Source organism: Pipra filicauda, unplaced genomic scaffold (assembly GCF_003945595.2).
Source record: "Pipra filicauda isolate LSUMZ 115617 unplaced genomic scaffold, ASM394559v2 scaffold13_size5146498_pilon, whole genome shotgun sequence".
NCBI classification, from domain to species: Eukaryota; Metazoa; Chordata; class Aves; order Passeriformes; family Pipridae; genus Pipra; species Pipra filicauda.
Genome location: NW_024103874.1, coordinates 4,796,929 through 4,813,271, shown reverse-complemented (window position 1 = coordinate 4,813,271; position 16,343 = coordinate 4,796,929). Strand labels below are relative to the sequence as shown.

Sequence of the window (16,343 nt, the reverse complement as noted above, 5' to 3'; positions counted from 1 at the left end):
CCGCGCACGCGCAGAGCCGCCACCGGCCCGCGCGCGCCTTCCCCCGCCATCGCCGTCCGTGCGCTCCCGGCGCGCCCCGCGCGCGCTCGGCGCTGACGTCACCGCAGCCCGGCGCCCGCCGCCATTGGAGTCGGCGGCCGCCGCTGCCCCCGCTCGGAGCGGCCCCAGGCCCGGCCCGCGGGCATGTGAGACACGGGGCGGCACCGCCCAGCACCGCCGAGCCGCGGCACCGCCGTCCCGCACCGCCGCGACCCCCGAGGAGCCGCCTCGAGCAGGCGCCAGGCGGCCCCTTTCCCTCCCCCTCGGCCCCGGCCCCTTCCCCGCCCGGCCGCCGCCTGAGGGGAGAGGAGGCGCCGCCGCCGCCCCTCGGCCCCGCCAGGCCCCGCAGCCCCGCGGCCCTGCCTCGCCCCCCTCCCCGGCGCTCTCTCTGCTGAACCACGGCGGCCCTGTACATGAATTATGTCTGCCACAAGCGTTGACCCTCAGGTGAGTGAGCGGCAGGCCGGGGGGTTCCCGGGCCTGCGGCGGCTGGGAGGCCCCGGGAGGCTTTTCTTCCCCCTGCGGGCTGCTCTGGAGCTCGGTGGTTCTCAGCCTCCCCCGAGGGCACGGCGCGGTCCCGCCGCCTCCCCAGAGCCGGGGCCATTTCTCAGGGAGGCCGGTGCTGGGTGATACGTGGAACACGCTGCTCCAGCCCCGGCTCCAACAAACCCCGAGATGTTGTTGGCAATTTTTATGAGCCTCTTCTCCGTCCTCGGGCGCTGCGCTCGTGTTTTGCAGTGACAATATGACAATATTTCTAAAATTAACTTTTTTTTTTTTTAATTCCCCTTCCCTCCCCCCTCCCCCTTAATCATGTGCCGTGGCTTCCCAGAGACCGAAGGGACAGGATAATAAAGGTGAGGATCGTGCCGAGATCGCTTAAATTGTTACTGTAATAGATCAATTACACAGGTACCTGTTGGGGAGCAGAAATGTATCTCTCTTAATCTGTATGGAAAACATTTGGGAATGAGGGAATATGTGCTTTGTTTCCAAAATAAGGTAAACTGCCATTCATCCAGGCTTGCTTGCATCCCACTTAACGCTGCTGAGTTTGCAAGGGGAAGGACTGTGTGTTGATACTAAATAATGCTCCTAATTTCCTGAAAATAAAGCAGGTTCCTACATAAAGTCACAAGGATGTCTCTGTACAATATATATTTTTACATACTTTTGCACACTCTCTTCCTGCTCTGTGAATGCAGTTGTGTTGCTGCTCTGCTGTTGGCTGAGGTATTGACATAAGCCTACAAACTTAATAATTTAAGGAATTTTAAATAAAAGGTAGTTTTAACCTCAGGTGAGATAATAGGCTTTCTCATAACTCCTGTGCTTTATTTGAAGTTAAATTTAATAACAGGCCATCTGAGGAAATACCTTGATTGTTCCTGTGATTGCTAATAAACGTGTAACTGTTCAGGCTTAGAAACTAGTAATATTCTACTCATAAATGCATTTCAATAGATCTTAAACTGCCTTAAAAGTTCATCTACTTCCAGTTGCAGAAAGTTGGACACTGTTTGCTGTGTTTGTAAACACTCTTTTGCCTCTACTCTTGTTTAAAAACTTCGCAGAAATATTTTGATAAATTCCTAAACTTTTTTTCCAAAAGTCCTATTTGGTGTAGTGTTGTATTCAGTTCAGCTGTTCTATGAAATAGGTAGATACAGCAACTATCATACAATGTATTTGACCTTGTTTTCTTAAATTTAAAGCAAACACAGGAAGTAATTTGGAGGGACCTAATAGCAGTTTGGGGTTTGTATATCTTTCAGTAATGGGTTTTGAATGCTTTTCTTCAGACATTCATTTATGCTGAAGTAGGACGTTGATTATGGCAGATATCTCTGTTTTACAGATGAGAACGTTGAAACTTAAGTTTTCCTGAAAATATCAGGATATCAAAGCACTTACCAGTCATCATTTCACAATTAAATGTAACTTCACATCATCTTATTTTAACCAGCTTAAACAGTGAATAACACGCTGGGAGAACTGTGAGTTTGAGTGTTCTAATTATGGACCAGAACAATAGATGTTGTTTCCCAATATTTTTCACAAAATTCTTCTTAATAATTACTATTTGTTCAGAGTTAATTCACATGAGTTTTCTACTCGCTCTCAACTATAGAAATTTTTTTTATTTAATTTACTCAAACTTAGTTTTATAAGCAGTACTGTAAAGAGTTTTGTGGGAAAAATTGTCATCCCCTGGTCTTTTTATGAGTCTTGATGCTTTGAAGAAGAAATATGGCTTTTCAGAAAGCAGCATAGGGTGGAAGTCATTCCTGAAATGCTGCTCATGGTGTTATAATCTGTTGTAACCCTTTTCTTGTAGTACAAAATGGTTCGTTACATCAGAAGGACACAGTTCATGACAACGATTTTGAACCTTACCTTTCTGGGCAGTCAAATCAGGTTAGTGTATTTTTAACTTAGTTTTTTTTTTTTTTCCTTAGGCATGCTGTTGGCACTCAATTCATAGGATTGTGTGGAGGGAGCAAATTCCTTAAATAGAAATGGAAAAAGAAATGACAACATATTGTGTTACTTGGTGATACAACCAGCATTTGTGCTCCCAGAGCTAATATTACTCTGCATATCCAGATGGCCACAAGTGAAAATGAAGTTGATGCTCCAAGTAGTTGGAGCTGATTGCTCCTCACATTGATAAGGCTGGACTGGGGCAGACTTGGATCTTACAGTTCTTTGATAGACAAGTTGCATGTGGGAGTCTTAAAGTTCTGCTTTTGGGCTCTCCTGATTTCAATTATTTATATAATCCTAGAAATTAATGTAGTTGAAGTTTGGTTTTAATGCTCTCTAGCTAGTCTGTAGAGTCGTCCCACTTTTTATACTTCAGCAAATGTTATTCTTTCGTGTCCTCTGGAATATCTTAAGAATTAAAGATATGTTACTTCAGAGTAAGGTACTGTAATGCAAACTCTCATTATAATGTACATTAAATTAACATCTATGACTTAAATATGATTATAATTGAAAATATCTTGTGATTGAGGTAATTTTTGACTTAACATTCAAATCATCAAGGTGAACAAACTGTAAAGAAACTGAAGCAGCAAAAAGTTTTCATTAAGTATGAAATGCCATTTCAGAGAGGGACACTTCCCAGAACTACCTGATTATTTCTTGATGGAAAGGCTAAGTGTTACATTTTAGAAAGGAAATTCATAATTCATCCTGAAACTGATAGATGCCACTGTTAATAATGATGACATCACTGAGCTCTCTTGCAGCATAGACACGTTCACCAGGCTTACACAAAGTTAAATTAATTTAATGGGAAGCATTCCCTCTTCTGGAATTAACGTGCTGTAGAAGGTATAAAAGCAGAAAATTTGTGGGGGGGAAAAAAGGAAGTAAAATTTTATTTTTTAATGCAACATTAATTTTAAAATAAATTTAAGTTTTCACCTTCCTCTAATTTTTTGAAATTCTTCTTCATCACATTTGTAGGTAATTTCAACCAAGCTGTGTTTTCTAATGTGAAATATACTGAATGTTTAACACAGAAGAAAGGTAGAGCCATCTGTTACAGTTTAATTGTAGAAAACTTGTCTTTGCTGTCAACAAGCCCAATTATTAGGTTTAAATAGAAAAATTGCTACGGCTGTTAGAATTTCCATAATTATAATAAAAGTTTTCTTTGTGAAAGTGTAGCTCCATTGAGCGATTTATTTCTGCTGCAGTGGGAAGTTGGCATGCTACAAGAAACAATTGTGTAGGTCCTCTTACAATTTTAAGTGAAAAGTGACAGTGGCATTAATTAGGACTGTGAGATTTTGTACAGAAGACAACCATGTTGCTGAACAAAGCTTTATTATCTGGTTACCCAGTCAGATTTATTCAGCCCTTAAAAATTACTGGAAAACACAAACAACTCCATAAAAGATTGGAAAACAGTTGGATATTTTAAAAAATACTTAAGAAATTAAAGCCCCAGCTGACACAACAATCTTTTTGACATCAGAGATCTCCTGTAAGTTGGTAATATTGTATTAATTTGGTCATTTCAAAACACAAATTAGTCTTTAAAATGAGTATGAGCATGCTATAAAAGCACATAAAATATAATTGTCTTCCATCTTTCTGTTTAAAATCGTGTCTGAGTAGTGCCTTCTCACCATAAAAGTTCTGGGCTCCAGGTAACAGCAGTTAATGCAGGGATGTAAAGCACACTAAAAGCACTTTGAAGAGCAAAGGGAACTGAGTCAAATCGACTATTGATACACAAGCATCTTCCACCTCAAATCATTCAGAACCAAGAGATTAGTCATATGGAACTGGGAATCACTAGCAAGTAGCATCCTGTGGGGGAGATTCCCTTCCTAATTAACAGAATGCTTGGGTTGATTTGTTGTTTTTGTTTGGTGGTGTTTTTGATAAAAAAAGTAGGGAAGGGTGCAGAAAGATCAAGGATAAGTTTGTTGAAATAAATGTTCTGCTGTTGCAGGGAAGGACTTTTGACAGGGTTTCTTTTACACACTCTGGCATAAAGCCAGTCCAAATAGATTGAATGTTTGGTAAGGATGCCTGCTGAAACTTTCCTTTAATCTTGTTAGAATCCTTGTGGAGACTTCACAGGCTGTGTGACAGGAGGTGACAGACACAGGAATTGTCTAGAATCCTTTAGCATAAATATTTTTAGGACAAAACACCTGCTTTTCTCTAGGCTTATTCTTTTTGGTCCTGAATTCTAAATCTGTAGAATATATGAACATAAGTATCTCAGAGAACTACTGATGTCTCCTCCCTTTCACCTGCATTTGTTTTTCATTTTTTCTCATAGTAACACTTTAAAATATAACACACATCATTGTCAAAGTAAAGTCTTTCAGAAAAATGTTTTGATATGCTAAATATTGATTATTTTAGCTTGTGAGTCTCAGAAAATTCAATGTATTTTAGAGGACCATCTCATAGGCAGATGATTTCTGTAACTCTTGTTAATGATAGGATTTGCATGTAAATAAAGGCAGCATGAGCAGTGGCAGAGATCATTTTTTAAAATCAATAACATTGAATTTAGGCTGTTTAAATCTCAGAAGTGTTTGCAGTACCACAGGGAGGTCTTGGAGGCATATTATGGTATCCATCTGTGTATGGAATGTAAGGATATTGAATTACTCTGACTTTGGGGTGTCATGGAAAGGAGTCATTGAAAAATGAAGAGTAAAACTGATTCTGTATCAGTTAGGTATTAAGCTTATCCTCAGCAAGGAGAGTTCTTTACTTCATTTTTTAAAAAAGCTGAGAAATAATCAGATTTTTGGAAAAATGACTGAAGTTCTGGTGCAGCTTCACTAATTTTGCAGATACTTTTTTTTTTTTTCCCAAGTTTGAAATCTCTCAGTTTGAAAGAAGAGTTTCCCTTCTTAAAATAGTCTTTATGAGTAAGGAAAGGCGAGCTACTGTTTGACTCATTAACAGGAGATGTTGACCTTCCCTCCCCCTCACTGGTAATTACAGTTAGAGTGTCAGTTTGGAAGGTCTCCAGTACATATGCTGCAAGTTTATTTGAAGAGGAATAAAACCTACTTTAGAATATTCTGGCTTTGTTCTTTTGAATATGAGAATCATAGTGAACGTTTCAAAAATCAGGTGTCAGCAGAAGAGTTAGTTGGAAGGAAGGCTTTCTCAGCTTGGTTTAAAAACAGTTGAAAGGGAGGAAATTTCAAAGGAGGTCTCCTGGTTTTAACCATTCAGTCTCTGATTTCATGGAGTGGGAGAGACGGCCTGTTTGGAAGGACAGTCAGAAACACTCCTGCATAGTTGTAACTTTACTGAGGGATGAAGAGACTTACACAAAAGGCTAGAAAGGGTCTTTTTCCCAACAGTTTGGGTGGCATGTGTCATGTGCCATCTTTGCATGTGTTTGTCTGTGGTGCATCAGTCACCTTAATCTCAGCTGGTGGTTCTTAGGTCTGCCTGTAGCAGACTTGGCCTGTGTGTGGTCTCGCTGTGCTCCTGTGTGTCATAAGTAGCCTTTACATGTTTTACCACTTGAGATGTGTTTTGCTTATTGGAGACTGTTGGCCTCTCAAAACCACTCCATAATGAGGATTGTAATAATATGAGTTGTCATATTAAGCTAGTGTAGTCTAAAGCTCCTCTGGTGTAGCAGTGTAGAAATGCTAGATATCCTTAGTTCTGTGAGCTACAAAATATAGCTAGTTAAGTTGCCTGGAATCCTTTGGGATATTGTAACTAAGATTACATGGTTTCAAAATCTGTGAGCCAGTAGTTCTGGGGTATATTATAAATGCCGAGATATTCCATTTTAGCCCTGAACCTTTCTTGGAGTGTCAACCAAAATCTGTAATTAGGAATTACGTTACCTTGTCTCTTATTTTTCTTTTCTGTTTGGTGATGAACAGTGTTGTGGCTACCTATAAATGAAGGGTTTATTTATCTGGTGACTTTTTTTTTTCTTTAACAGAACAGTAGCTATCCATCAATGACTGATCCTTATCTGTCCAGTTATTATCCACCATCTATTGGGTTCCCCTATTCTCTCAGTGAAGCACCATGGTCTACAGGAGGAGATCCTCCTATCCCTTATCTCACCACCTATGGACAGCTCAGTAATGGAGATCATCATTTTATGCACGATGCTGTTTTTGGACAGCCTGGGGGTCTGGGAAATAATATCTATCAGCACCGGTTTAACTTTTTCCCTGAAAATCCTGCCTTCTCAGCTTGGGGAACAAGCGGGTCCCAAGGACAGCAGACTCAAAGTTCAGCATATGGGAGCAGTTACAGCTACCCACCCAGTTCACTGGGTGGTACCATTGTGGATGGACAAACAGGATTTCATAATGATACTTTAAATAAAGCTCCTGGAATGAACAGTATTGAGCAGGGAATGGTTGGACTTAAGATTGGTGGAGATGTTACAACTTCTGCGGTGAAAACAGTAGGTTCTGTTGTTAACAGTGCCGGGATGACAGGTGCCCTCTCTGGTAATGGATCTAATGTAAACTTGCCAGTATCTAAACCAACCTCTTGGGCTGCTATTGCCAGTAAGCCTGCGAAACCACAGCCTAAAATGAAAACAAAAACTGGGCCTGTAATCGGAGGAGCGTTGCCTCCTCCCCCTATAAAGCATAATATGGACATAGGTACTTGGGACAATAAGGGTCCTGTGGCAAAAGTTCCTGCCCCCCAACAGATACCTTCTCCTCAGTCTGTTCCACAGCCACAGCAACCAATTGTTCAGCCTGTTCCAACTCAGCCTCCTCCATTGACTCAGCCGCAGTATCAGGCCCCTCAGCAGCCACCCCAAAATCGCTGGGTGGCTCCTCGCAACAGAAACGCAGCTTTTGGCCAAAGTGGAGGAACTGGTACCGACAGCAGCTCAGCTGGCAGCACCCAGCCCAACCCTGTCCCCAGCGGAGAGTCCCATCCTGTCCTGGAAAAACTGAAAGCTGCTCACAGCTATAACCCTAAAGATTTCGAATGGAACCTTAAAAATGGACGTGTGTTCATAATAAAGAGCTATTCTGAGGATGATATTCATCGTTCCATTAAGTATTCTATTTGGTGTAGTACAGAACACGGCAACAAACGCCTGGACAGCGCTTTTCGGTCCATGAACAGCAAGGGTCCAGTCTACTTGCTGTTCAGTGTCAACGGCAGTGGACACTTCTGTGGAGTTGCAGAGATGAAATCACCTGTGGACTATGGCACCAGTGCGGGTGTCTGGTCTCAGGACAAGTGGAAGGGGAAATTTGATGTCAAGTGGATCTTTGTGAAGGATGTGCCCAACAACCAACTCCGACACATCAGGCTGGAGAACAATGACAACAAACCCGTTACAAACTCCCGTGATACACAGGAGGTGCCCTTAGAAAAAGCAAAACAAGTGCTTAAAATTATTGCTACTTACAAGCACACGACCTCCATCTTTGATGACTTTTCTCATTATGAAAAGCGCCAGGAAGAGGAGGAGGTGGTGCGGAAGGTAAACTTATTAAAAAATTTATTTTATACACAGATATGGGGAAAATGAAATGTGAAGGCTGCTATGGTGGAAAAATGTAAGTAGGAATTTGAAATGTTTTTAATATGTCTCGATGGTTTCATGTGTGTTTAACAACACCAAAAAAAAAACTGATGCAAATCTGTCTGTGAAAAGTTTCGTAGCTGATGAGTTTCGAAGCAGAAACCTAAGCAGTAATGCAGGTAAAGGACTTGATGTCCAGTTTATTGGAGTTTGATTTATTTTTTTATCTTAAAATGGTTAATAAACTAGAAAATAGTTTCTGTTTCAGAATTGGATTCTGCCAGTGATTGCACTTAAGTTTTTTGCCTTAACTATGGGTGTTTTAACACTGTTTGACTGGAACTGGGATATCAGAATTGATACCTGTACTGGTATTTGAAATTTGTACGTCACCTTTAAAAACAAGAAACCTGATTTTGTTTGTTCAGTTGATCTCTCTGGAAAAGAAAGAGTTGCATAAAATTGCTGGAATAGTGCTAGAAAGATTGCATTTCTGCTGCTGAAGTCACATGTATTATTTGGATAAATAAAGGTTTTCAGTTCCCAGGTTTAATCTGTCTACTAATTCTTGAAGTTTTGAGTGGAGCCTTAGTAAGAGAAGTTTGGGCAGTAAGTGGGAGAGTGTAGTAAAAATTTCCATACACTTTCATGGCTCTAAGTCTACCACGGGAGACCTCTGTCCCTCTCTATCCCATGACCTCAGCTTCAAGAATGCCTTTCTCTAATTAGGCATTCTGGAAGTAATGGCCTGACAAAATAATAGGTGTTGGGGTGTGTAGTTACTACCTAAGAAAAACTTAAATTTGCTTGATGTTGATAGTGTTTCCCAGACCTTTTTTGTGTAGCATTGCAGATACAGCATTTGTTTGACAGGTTTAGTTTAGTGCAGTTTGCACTTGCTTCAGGATGTTTTTAAAGCAAAGACTTAAAGCATGTTCCTGCAGCTTAAATTTTAAGATTGCCTTTTTAAAGTTTTTATTGCCATTTAAAATTGCTTTAAACTGTCTTCATATAATGTACCCTTGAAGTATGAGAGGAAAAAGAGTTCATCATCTTAAAAACTTTTAGCTGAACTTTTCCTGGCTGTGATAGATGTGCATAGCTGACCTCAGCACAGCAGGGAAGGACAGCTTAAAACTGGAAGTTTTTCTTGTGTACTCCCCATGGGGTTTCACAAGGTAAAACGTAAAAGCCTTTACTTGAACACTTCATTCCTTCAGTAGACAATCAGCAATTCAATATTTAATGCAACCTGTGTCTTGGAGAGGTTCTCTTACATAGGAGAGAGTGTTGACTAAGGTGGGCTGGGTTCCTCTGTCCAGTGTTTATGGTGTAGGGTGGGATTGGTTTGGGTTTTTAATAATGCTGAGTCTCCCTGGAATTTGCTGCCAAGTCTGGAGGGGAGAACAGTGTGTGTGTTTAAGGAGTGAAAGTATGGGGAAAGTGAGAGTTCTGCTCTTGCACAGATAACTTGCTGGCCCGAGGAGGATCCTGGTGGTGGCATGCTGAACACTGAAATTCCTTGGCTTTGTAGTAGCTCAGAGGGCTGATCCCATTTTGGGTTCGTTTAATAAACACAGCTAATTCCCACTTTCAGTTCAAGTGCTGAAACATTCTTACCACATCACTGCTTGCTATACAACAGGATCATTTTTTCAAAATAATGCATTTTTCTTCCTCATTTAAAACCGAGGCTCTAGCTTGTGTGACACAGTCACAAAATAAAATATGAAGTCTTAATTTAATATTTCTTAGATACCTCCGAATAGCTTAGAAAATGGGACACCAAAGTGAGGAAGGTAACAGTGCTAGAGAGGGAAAGCAGATCAGCAGGGAGGGAATGAAAACTAAGACGCTGCTTGTCAGGTTGCACTCTCTAAAACTATTTCCTGGAAAGTCAGTATTTTCCCCTTCATTGACTAAATGAATTTTAGAAGTCCAGCTGTTTATTAGAAGAGTTTTTTTGCAGGATGTACACACACACTTTAAGTTTTTATCATGGAGAAGTTTGTGCTATTGAAGTTAAAACCTTACTGTTAAACAAAGTTAATGTTCCTCTCACAATAATTTTTGAAGACTCTCATGGCCAGTTAAGGTATCTTATGACCTAATTGACATTCCAGATGGTTGTTTGTATATGTGCCATCTTAATGGATTCTCAAATTACTGATTTTATTCAATATACTCTGTTTAAACTGCAAAATTAATTACTTGTTGAAATTTTGTGCCTCTGTTTCACCACTGTCATGATTCCAAAAGGCCAGAGATCTTAAAAATCTGCACGGGGAGCACTTGAATGCCACAATGTCATTTATACACAGATATTTCATAGGGAACAACAACATAATCAGTGCAGTGCACTGGCATTTCAGTTCTGTAGATGGTTCCAGTTTGTTGCTAACCAGCATTTCCATGACTGATGTGCAGAGCCAGCCCCAGTGTGAGTGAGCTGAACTGCTGCAGGAACCTCTGTGCTAGTGCCCAGTGAGCAGGTGAGGGTTTGGCAGGTGCAGTGCTGGATGAAATTCATTGAAGTGCCAAAGATCCATCACTGGTACCAGTACTGTGGTATCTGGAATTGAGGGAGGATTTGGTCATGCTGGGATGTAAGTCCAGCTTTTGATTTGCCATAGTAATAAAATATTTAAGCCCAGTCTTTTGACCCAGAACCTGGGAAAGGAGTAATGGAAGGATATTGGGGTCTGGAATGAAATAGCAAAACAGTGAGTGGCCTGAAATCTCTCCTGACCCTCCCAGCCTTTTTCAGTCAGTTCCAGGGCTGTTACATTGTCCACAGAGGGCAACTTCCATGGTTAAACTCATGCTCTGAAAATGTAAAAAAGTTGTGACATATGAGAGCTTCTTCAAAAGAAAATACAGTATAATGTGGTGTTAATTATTAACAGTCCCTAAAAACGTGCTTGCACAGTCTTAACAAAGTTAAGTTTATCTTCTGAAGTTAAAAAGCTTGTAAAGGCAATAAACTTGTTGTAGATTTTGGTAATTTTATTTGCATCTCATGGTAGGGCAGGTGACAGATCAGCTGTCAGCAGCTGGTCCTCACAGATCTGTGCCTAAGCACATGGTCACAGTTCCTGTACTGGGCTGCTGTGCTGTCACCTCTGATCTGGGTCAAGGCACCCAGCTATTCCAAGGTCTGCTCCTTGGTGCTTGAGCTGCATAGCCTCAGAAAGCTCCAAGATTACCAGTTCCCCTTTAGGTGATTAAATACTGAAAAGTGTTGACTGGTCCATGTTGGCACTTGGAAATACTCCTTTTCTTCTAGCGCACTGTGATTCCTCTCAGTGAGCTTTCTGTGAACACACTCATTGAAATTGGACTTTTAAGGATGGAATATTGTTCTTCCTCCAAAGCTCTAGCTAAAAAACATTTATATTATAAGATTAATACCATGTTCCTGATATAAAGAAAACATTTATATTTTTGTGTCTGAAGATGAATACTTTGATCCTGTTGACTTTGACTAAGTTTAGTAGGAAGGGTGAAGATATTTTAGACTGAGGTGAAGAGAACAGAAGTTTGACAGGGACGAGTGTCTCCAAGATGGAAACTTCTGCAAGTTATGTGAAAACCCATTTTCCCTGTGTCTGAAGACCACATACATTAGTGTCACGAAGGAGAAATGCAGCAGGAGCTCTCCTGTGAGATACTGGAGAATTCCACTGGAGAAGAGAAACTGTGAAGGCTCCGGATCTTCAGAACCAAAACGGGCAAAGCTTTGTTAGTTGCTTACAAAACTGTTTGTTCTTGCTTGCAGTAGTGCTAAATAGCAGTAAGGAAGAGAATTTGAGAGTTAGAGCTTCTAAAAAGCAGCCATGCTCAGAAGCACGAAGAATTGTTGCATCAGTTTATGTGGTTTCAGACACTGGTAAAGAGGAAGACTCAGATTAGCCCCCAAGAGAGAAAGCAAGCAGCAAGGTAGGAGGAACTGCTTGAGAACTTGCTCAGTAAATAGCGCTTTTTACTGAATTATAAAGCCTGAGCTGAGTTTCTGAATGCCATGAGCATACTTTCCAGGTACCAGGTAGAAGTCTCAGGTGCCAGCCTGTCTCTGTTTATGTGGGACTAGTCCATGAGAATGTAAACCTTCAATTTTTAAAGCAAGTCGAATTACGACGGTCAGCGGGTGACTACACAGGAAACTAAAAAGAAGTTACATAAGGTGGCAATGGGCAAGAATGGGCTGCTGAGCATGGTAGGGCAGTAGAGTTAAAGGGGATGTGCCACCTTAGAAATGGAGGTAGGATGGAACAATTACTTTTTTTTTTGAAGCCTGAAAACGAGCTGATACGATTCAGTTCTAGATTCTTTCTAACTACCTTTTGTTTGAAATGTCAGGCAGACATAAGCTCCTTTTATTAAGAACATTCAACATGTAATACGTTCTGATGCTTTGCCACTAAGAAATGTCTTTCATTGACAATTCATCATAGTCAGCAGTTAAAAGACAGGAGGAATATAGATTTTTAAAATTAATTCTACCACTTTACACAGTCTGTTTTGTTGATTTGGTAAAACAGTTTTGCTATTTCTTGCTTCTACCTTAAATCATAGATTAAGAATTCATACTGGACCTTGTTGATTTAATTTTATTATGAATATTGAAATATTAATATTCTGCCTGGAGGCAGAAATCAATATATTCCGTTTTTTAAAATCTCTTCTGATTTTTATGCTGTGACCAGCTGAAGCAACAAATGCAGTCTGTTACATTTATAATGTTTGGTATATTTGCAAATAAGCCTTATATCGCAACAGAAACAATTCTCAGAGGAATTTTATACAGAAGGATTCCACAAAACAAGTAGAATCTGAAGGCGTTCGTTTAGGAGTTGGCTGTTGTTGCTGCTTGGGCTAGTTCACAATTTTCTTGCTTGAAATAGGATTTGGTGCCATGTTGATGCATTTGCAGAGCTGTGTCTTTCCATGCCAGTTCTGCACTGTACAGTCTGTTCTAGACAGTGTTGGGATGGAGTGGGAAATGGGAAGGCTGGGCCCTTTCTATTCAGTCTGCCTTAGCTGGTGCCTTAGCTGGAGAATGCACAGGACTAAAGAATACAGCAGCATGGTTTTGTCCTGCTGTCTGTGGCATTTTCTGCAGCTTGTGGGGCTCCTGAAACAGTGAACAAGTCCCCCCTGGTTTTGTTCAGGCATTCTCACTGTGTCTGTGTAATCCCTGTGCAGACACTGCTCCAAAGGCCTCCCTGTTTGCTGCTGGCCAAGCACAGGCTCCCTTAGCCAAGATTTACCTGCAGGTGCTGCATCCCTAAGATGGCCTTTATCTGTTTTCAGGATTTGTGATTAGCAGAAACTTTCGAGAGGCTCAGAGATCCCCCCAGCTGCTGTACTGGAATGGTTTGGGACACTCTTGGGTGGTTCAGTCCAGCCATGATGGGTTTTATCAGACCACGCAAAAGCACATAACTTGTCTTCTACCTGATATATTTTTTTCCCCCAACTTGTCAAGTATTTCCCAGTGCCTCCCAGAACAGTTGAGCAGACAGGAAGAATTAGGAACAGAATTTCTAGACAGCTCAAATCGCTGCTTTTACTGAGTGTGACTAAACTCCAAAGTCATTTGAGTACTTCAAAATTATACCAGTTCTGTGGAGTTCACTAATCTGCTTTCTGCTCGTGTATTGGTTGTGCTACTACTGCAGTAGCTAAAATAATCCAGAAAGTAGAATATTGCAGATCCTGTTTCTCTTTAGGAGTGTTGATATTTCATACTTTTCTCTCAGTGACCTTCATCTGCTGTTGGTTTGAAGTGGCTGTGCAGGTATTCATTCAGATGTTCCACTTGAGGCTGCACTTAAACATTAAGTTATCAAGTCCTTGGGCTTTTTGGGTATAAACAATATATTTATAAAATGTAGCAGCATTGATTTAAGTGTGTAATTATCTGGGATCACATTAGTGCTGTTAAAACTACTAAAAACTTTTTGCTTGTTCATTTGACTAAAATCTTAACTTTTTTCTCTTTGCAGGAACGTCAGAATCGAAACAAACAATAAGAATAAACATATACAGTTTGATATATATACTAGAACTGATATTAAATTCGACTATGAGAAACAAAATTAAGTATAACTGGTGCTGTATCCTGGCATCAGGACAAACTAAAGCTTTCAGCTCCAATATATCTTCTCGTGCAGGGGAAATTAAGTTGTCACATCTTTAAGTACATTGTAGTTTATTTTTGCCCAAGTGGATCTGCATTAATTTGTATCTTTTTTTCTATGTAAAATTCTGTAGAAATCATTAATAAAGGTGTGTCTGTTTTTATTTTTTTAAGTTGATAAACAGTTATATTAACCTAATGTGGACCTATACATGAGCATACTAAAGTGTCAGTGCTTCCCAAAGACTTTATTTTGGCACGAATTATGTTCCTAGCCAGATATAGAGATTATGGAAAATACATGACAAATCTTCCTTTATCCTCCTCCCAAACCCTTTTCTTCATGGCGGAAGTAAGAAACCATGCATTGATTTTTTTTTTTTTTTTTTTTGTCATTTGGAAAACCTCTTAAGATACTGCACTTCAGAATTTCGAAATGGAAAAAAACCCAAACCTTAATTTCTGATCACTTTGTGCAGCTGCTCTGCCTCTTTATTTATCTGTACAATTACACTTTTAAAACTGCTGATGCGCCATGTTGGTTTTTTCTGTCTAGTAGAAAATCAAATTGTCAGTGAAACTGTTTCTCTGGAAAATATTTCCCTTTCACATTCTGTTAACCAGTGCTTCAGTGTGCATCTGTTATTCCATATCCTGCCGAGGGTGAGCGAGATGCTTTCTCTCAGCCATAATTCTGCTTTACGGTTTTTGTAGCTTAATTAAATAATAATGTGATGCTATCGACATTGCAGGGGTTTTAAACAATGTGTTTAAACCTGTTTCAGCTTTCAGGTGTTATTAGTTAACTTGCAGATCATTTTTAATCCTTCCCTTCATTACTCCCTCCCAGCCCCCCAAATCCTAATGCCATTTAAAGTTTTTATACCAATAATGCTGAGCTTTAACGTAGGAACTAATAGTACGGATAATATGATGGATTATGCCTCAGATGTTTAAAATTGACGGTGTGTATGTCTAATTTTTTTTTTTCTGTTGGATGAGTAAAAAAACCTGTTTTAAGAAACTGAATTTGCTGTCATGTTTTTGTGGAGTGAGGGGACCGTCGGAGAACCTGTCACCAACTGGAGTTCCAATTAAGCATGGAAATGGTGCTCATGTCCGCTGCTCTAGCACACTGAATCTGCACGTGTTTATTGTAGAGGATCTTTTACTATATTAGAAAGCAAGTATCTTCTGAATACTATTTACTCCAAAAGGACCTCCAATTTAAATAAAGTTTAATCTGTATCATTTAGACTTGTATTTAGAACGTATAACTCTGTCTCTGGACTGTTACTGCCTGTAAGGGGTAATGGACAGCATCAGATTAACTTTTTCCTCTAGGAGAATACAAGCCTTAATAAACAATACATATTTAGCAAGCTTGATGTCATTTTCATTTTTTCCCTGCCTTCTTCCTCTGTTACAATCCCCCTTTATGCTGACTGGTGAATTAAGTCTAACCTGAGAAGTGGTTTGATTGAATAACTCAGATGTTTGTTCTCAGCACACTTGATGGTTGCAGAAGGGTTTTGCAGGACTCTGCAGAGAACATTTAACTGTTTTGCCTGTTCCTCCAAGGAACTATGTGCATGTCCAGTGGCTGTCACTTGTGCTTCCCTTTCTCCTTGTGTGGTAGAGAAGCTGAAGAAAGGATTGGAAGTTGTCCTGCAAACTTCAGGAGGCAGCAGCACAGCCATGGGGTCACCAGGGTGAGAAAAGAACTTCTTAAATCCAACTAAAGCTCTGACCAGTTTCTTTTCCAACAGTTGGCTGTATTTGCCAGCTCTAACTTTAGTAATTTGACTTGATATCTTTTTTTAACTGACTTATTGAAGCAATACTGCATTTTATAAGCATGTTGCCATCTAATAAAAGCACCTGCTGTTTGTTTCAGTTGTTATGTCAGAACACTTACACTGGTGATTCCAGAGCCAAAAGAACTCAGCTCCATCTGGACCCTAAAGAGGAAAGTTAGTGGCACAACTTTATTAGTTTTTTTTCAGATCAAAAAAATCTCTGCAGTGATACACTCATAGATTTCAGGTAAATATTAAAAAAACACCAAAAAAAAAAAAAAAAAAAAGAAGAAAAGGCAAGAAAGTGGGAGCATTTAGCTGAAACTAGTTTGACTGT

The 16,343-nt window shown here is 40.2% G+C and overlaps 1 protein-coding gene across 2 annotated transcripts; it reads left to right on the top strand.

Moving 5' to 3' along the window:
- Positions 1-93: 93 nt before the first annotated feature.
- On the top strand, positions 94-15,589 carry YTHDF1 (YTH N6-methyladenosine RNA binding protein 1). 2 transcript variants are annotated; one of them, XR_005562488.1, is made up of 5 exons: positions 94-486; positions 872-896; positions 2,378-2,457; positions 6,500-12,004; positions 14,074-15,589. XR_005562488.1 is itself a non-coding variant. In XM_027710603.1 (5 exons), exons 1-5 carry the CDS (start codon positions 460-462, stop codon positions 14,098-14,100), a joined length of 1,683 nt encoding a protein of 560 aa, XP_027566404.1. In that variant the 5' UTR covers positions 94-459; the 3' UTR covers positions 14,101-15,589. The 2 variants fall into 2 exon arrangements, 1 of the variants encoding a protein (XP_027566404.1); XM_027710603.1 differs by having other exon boundaries at positions 6,500-8,023.
- Positions 15,590-16,343: the final 754 nt, after the last annotated feature.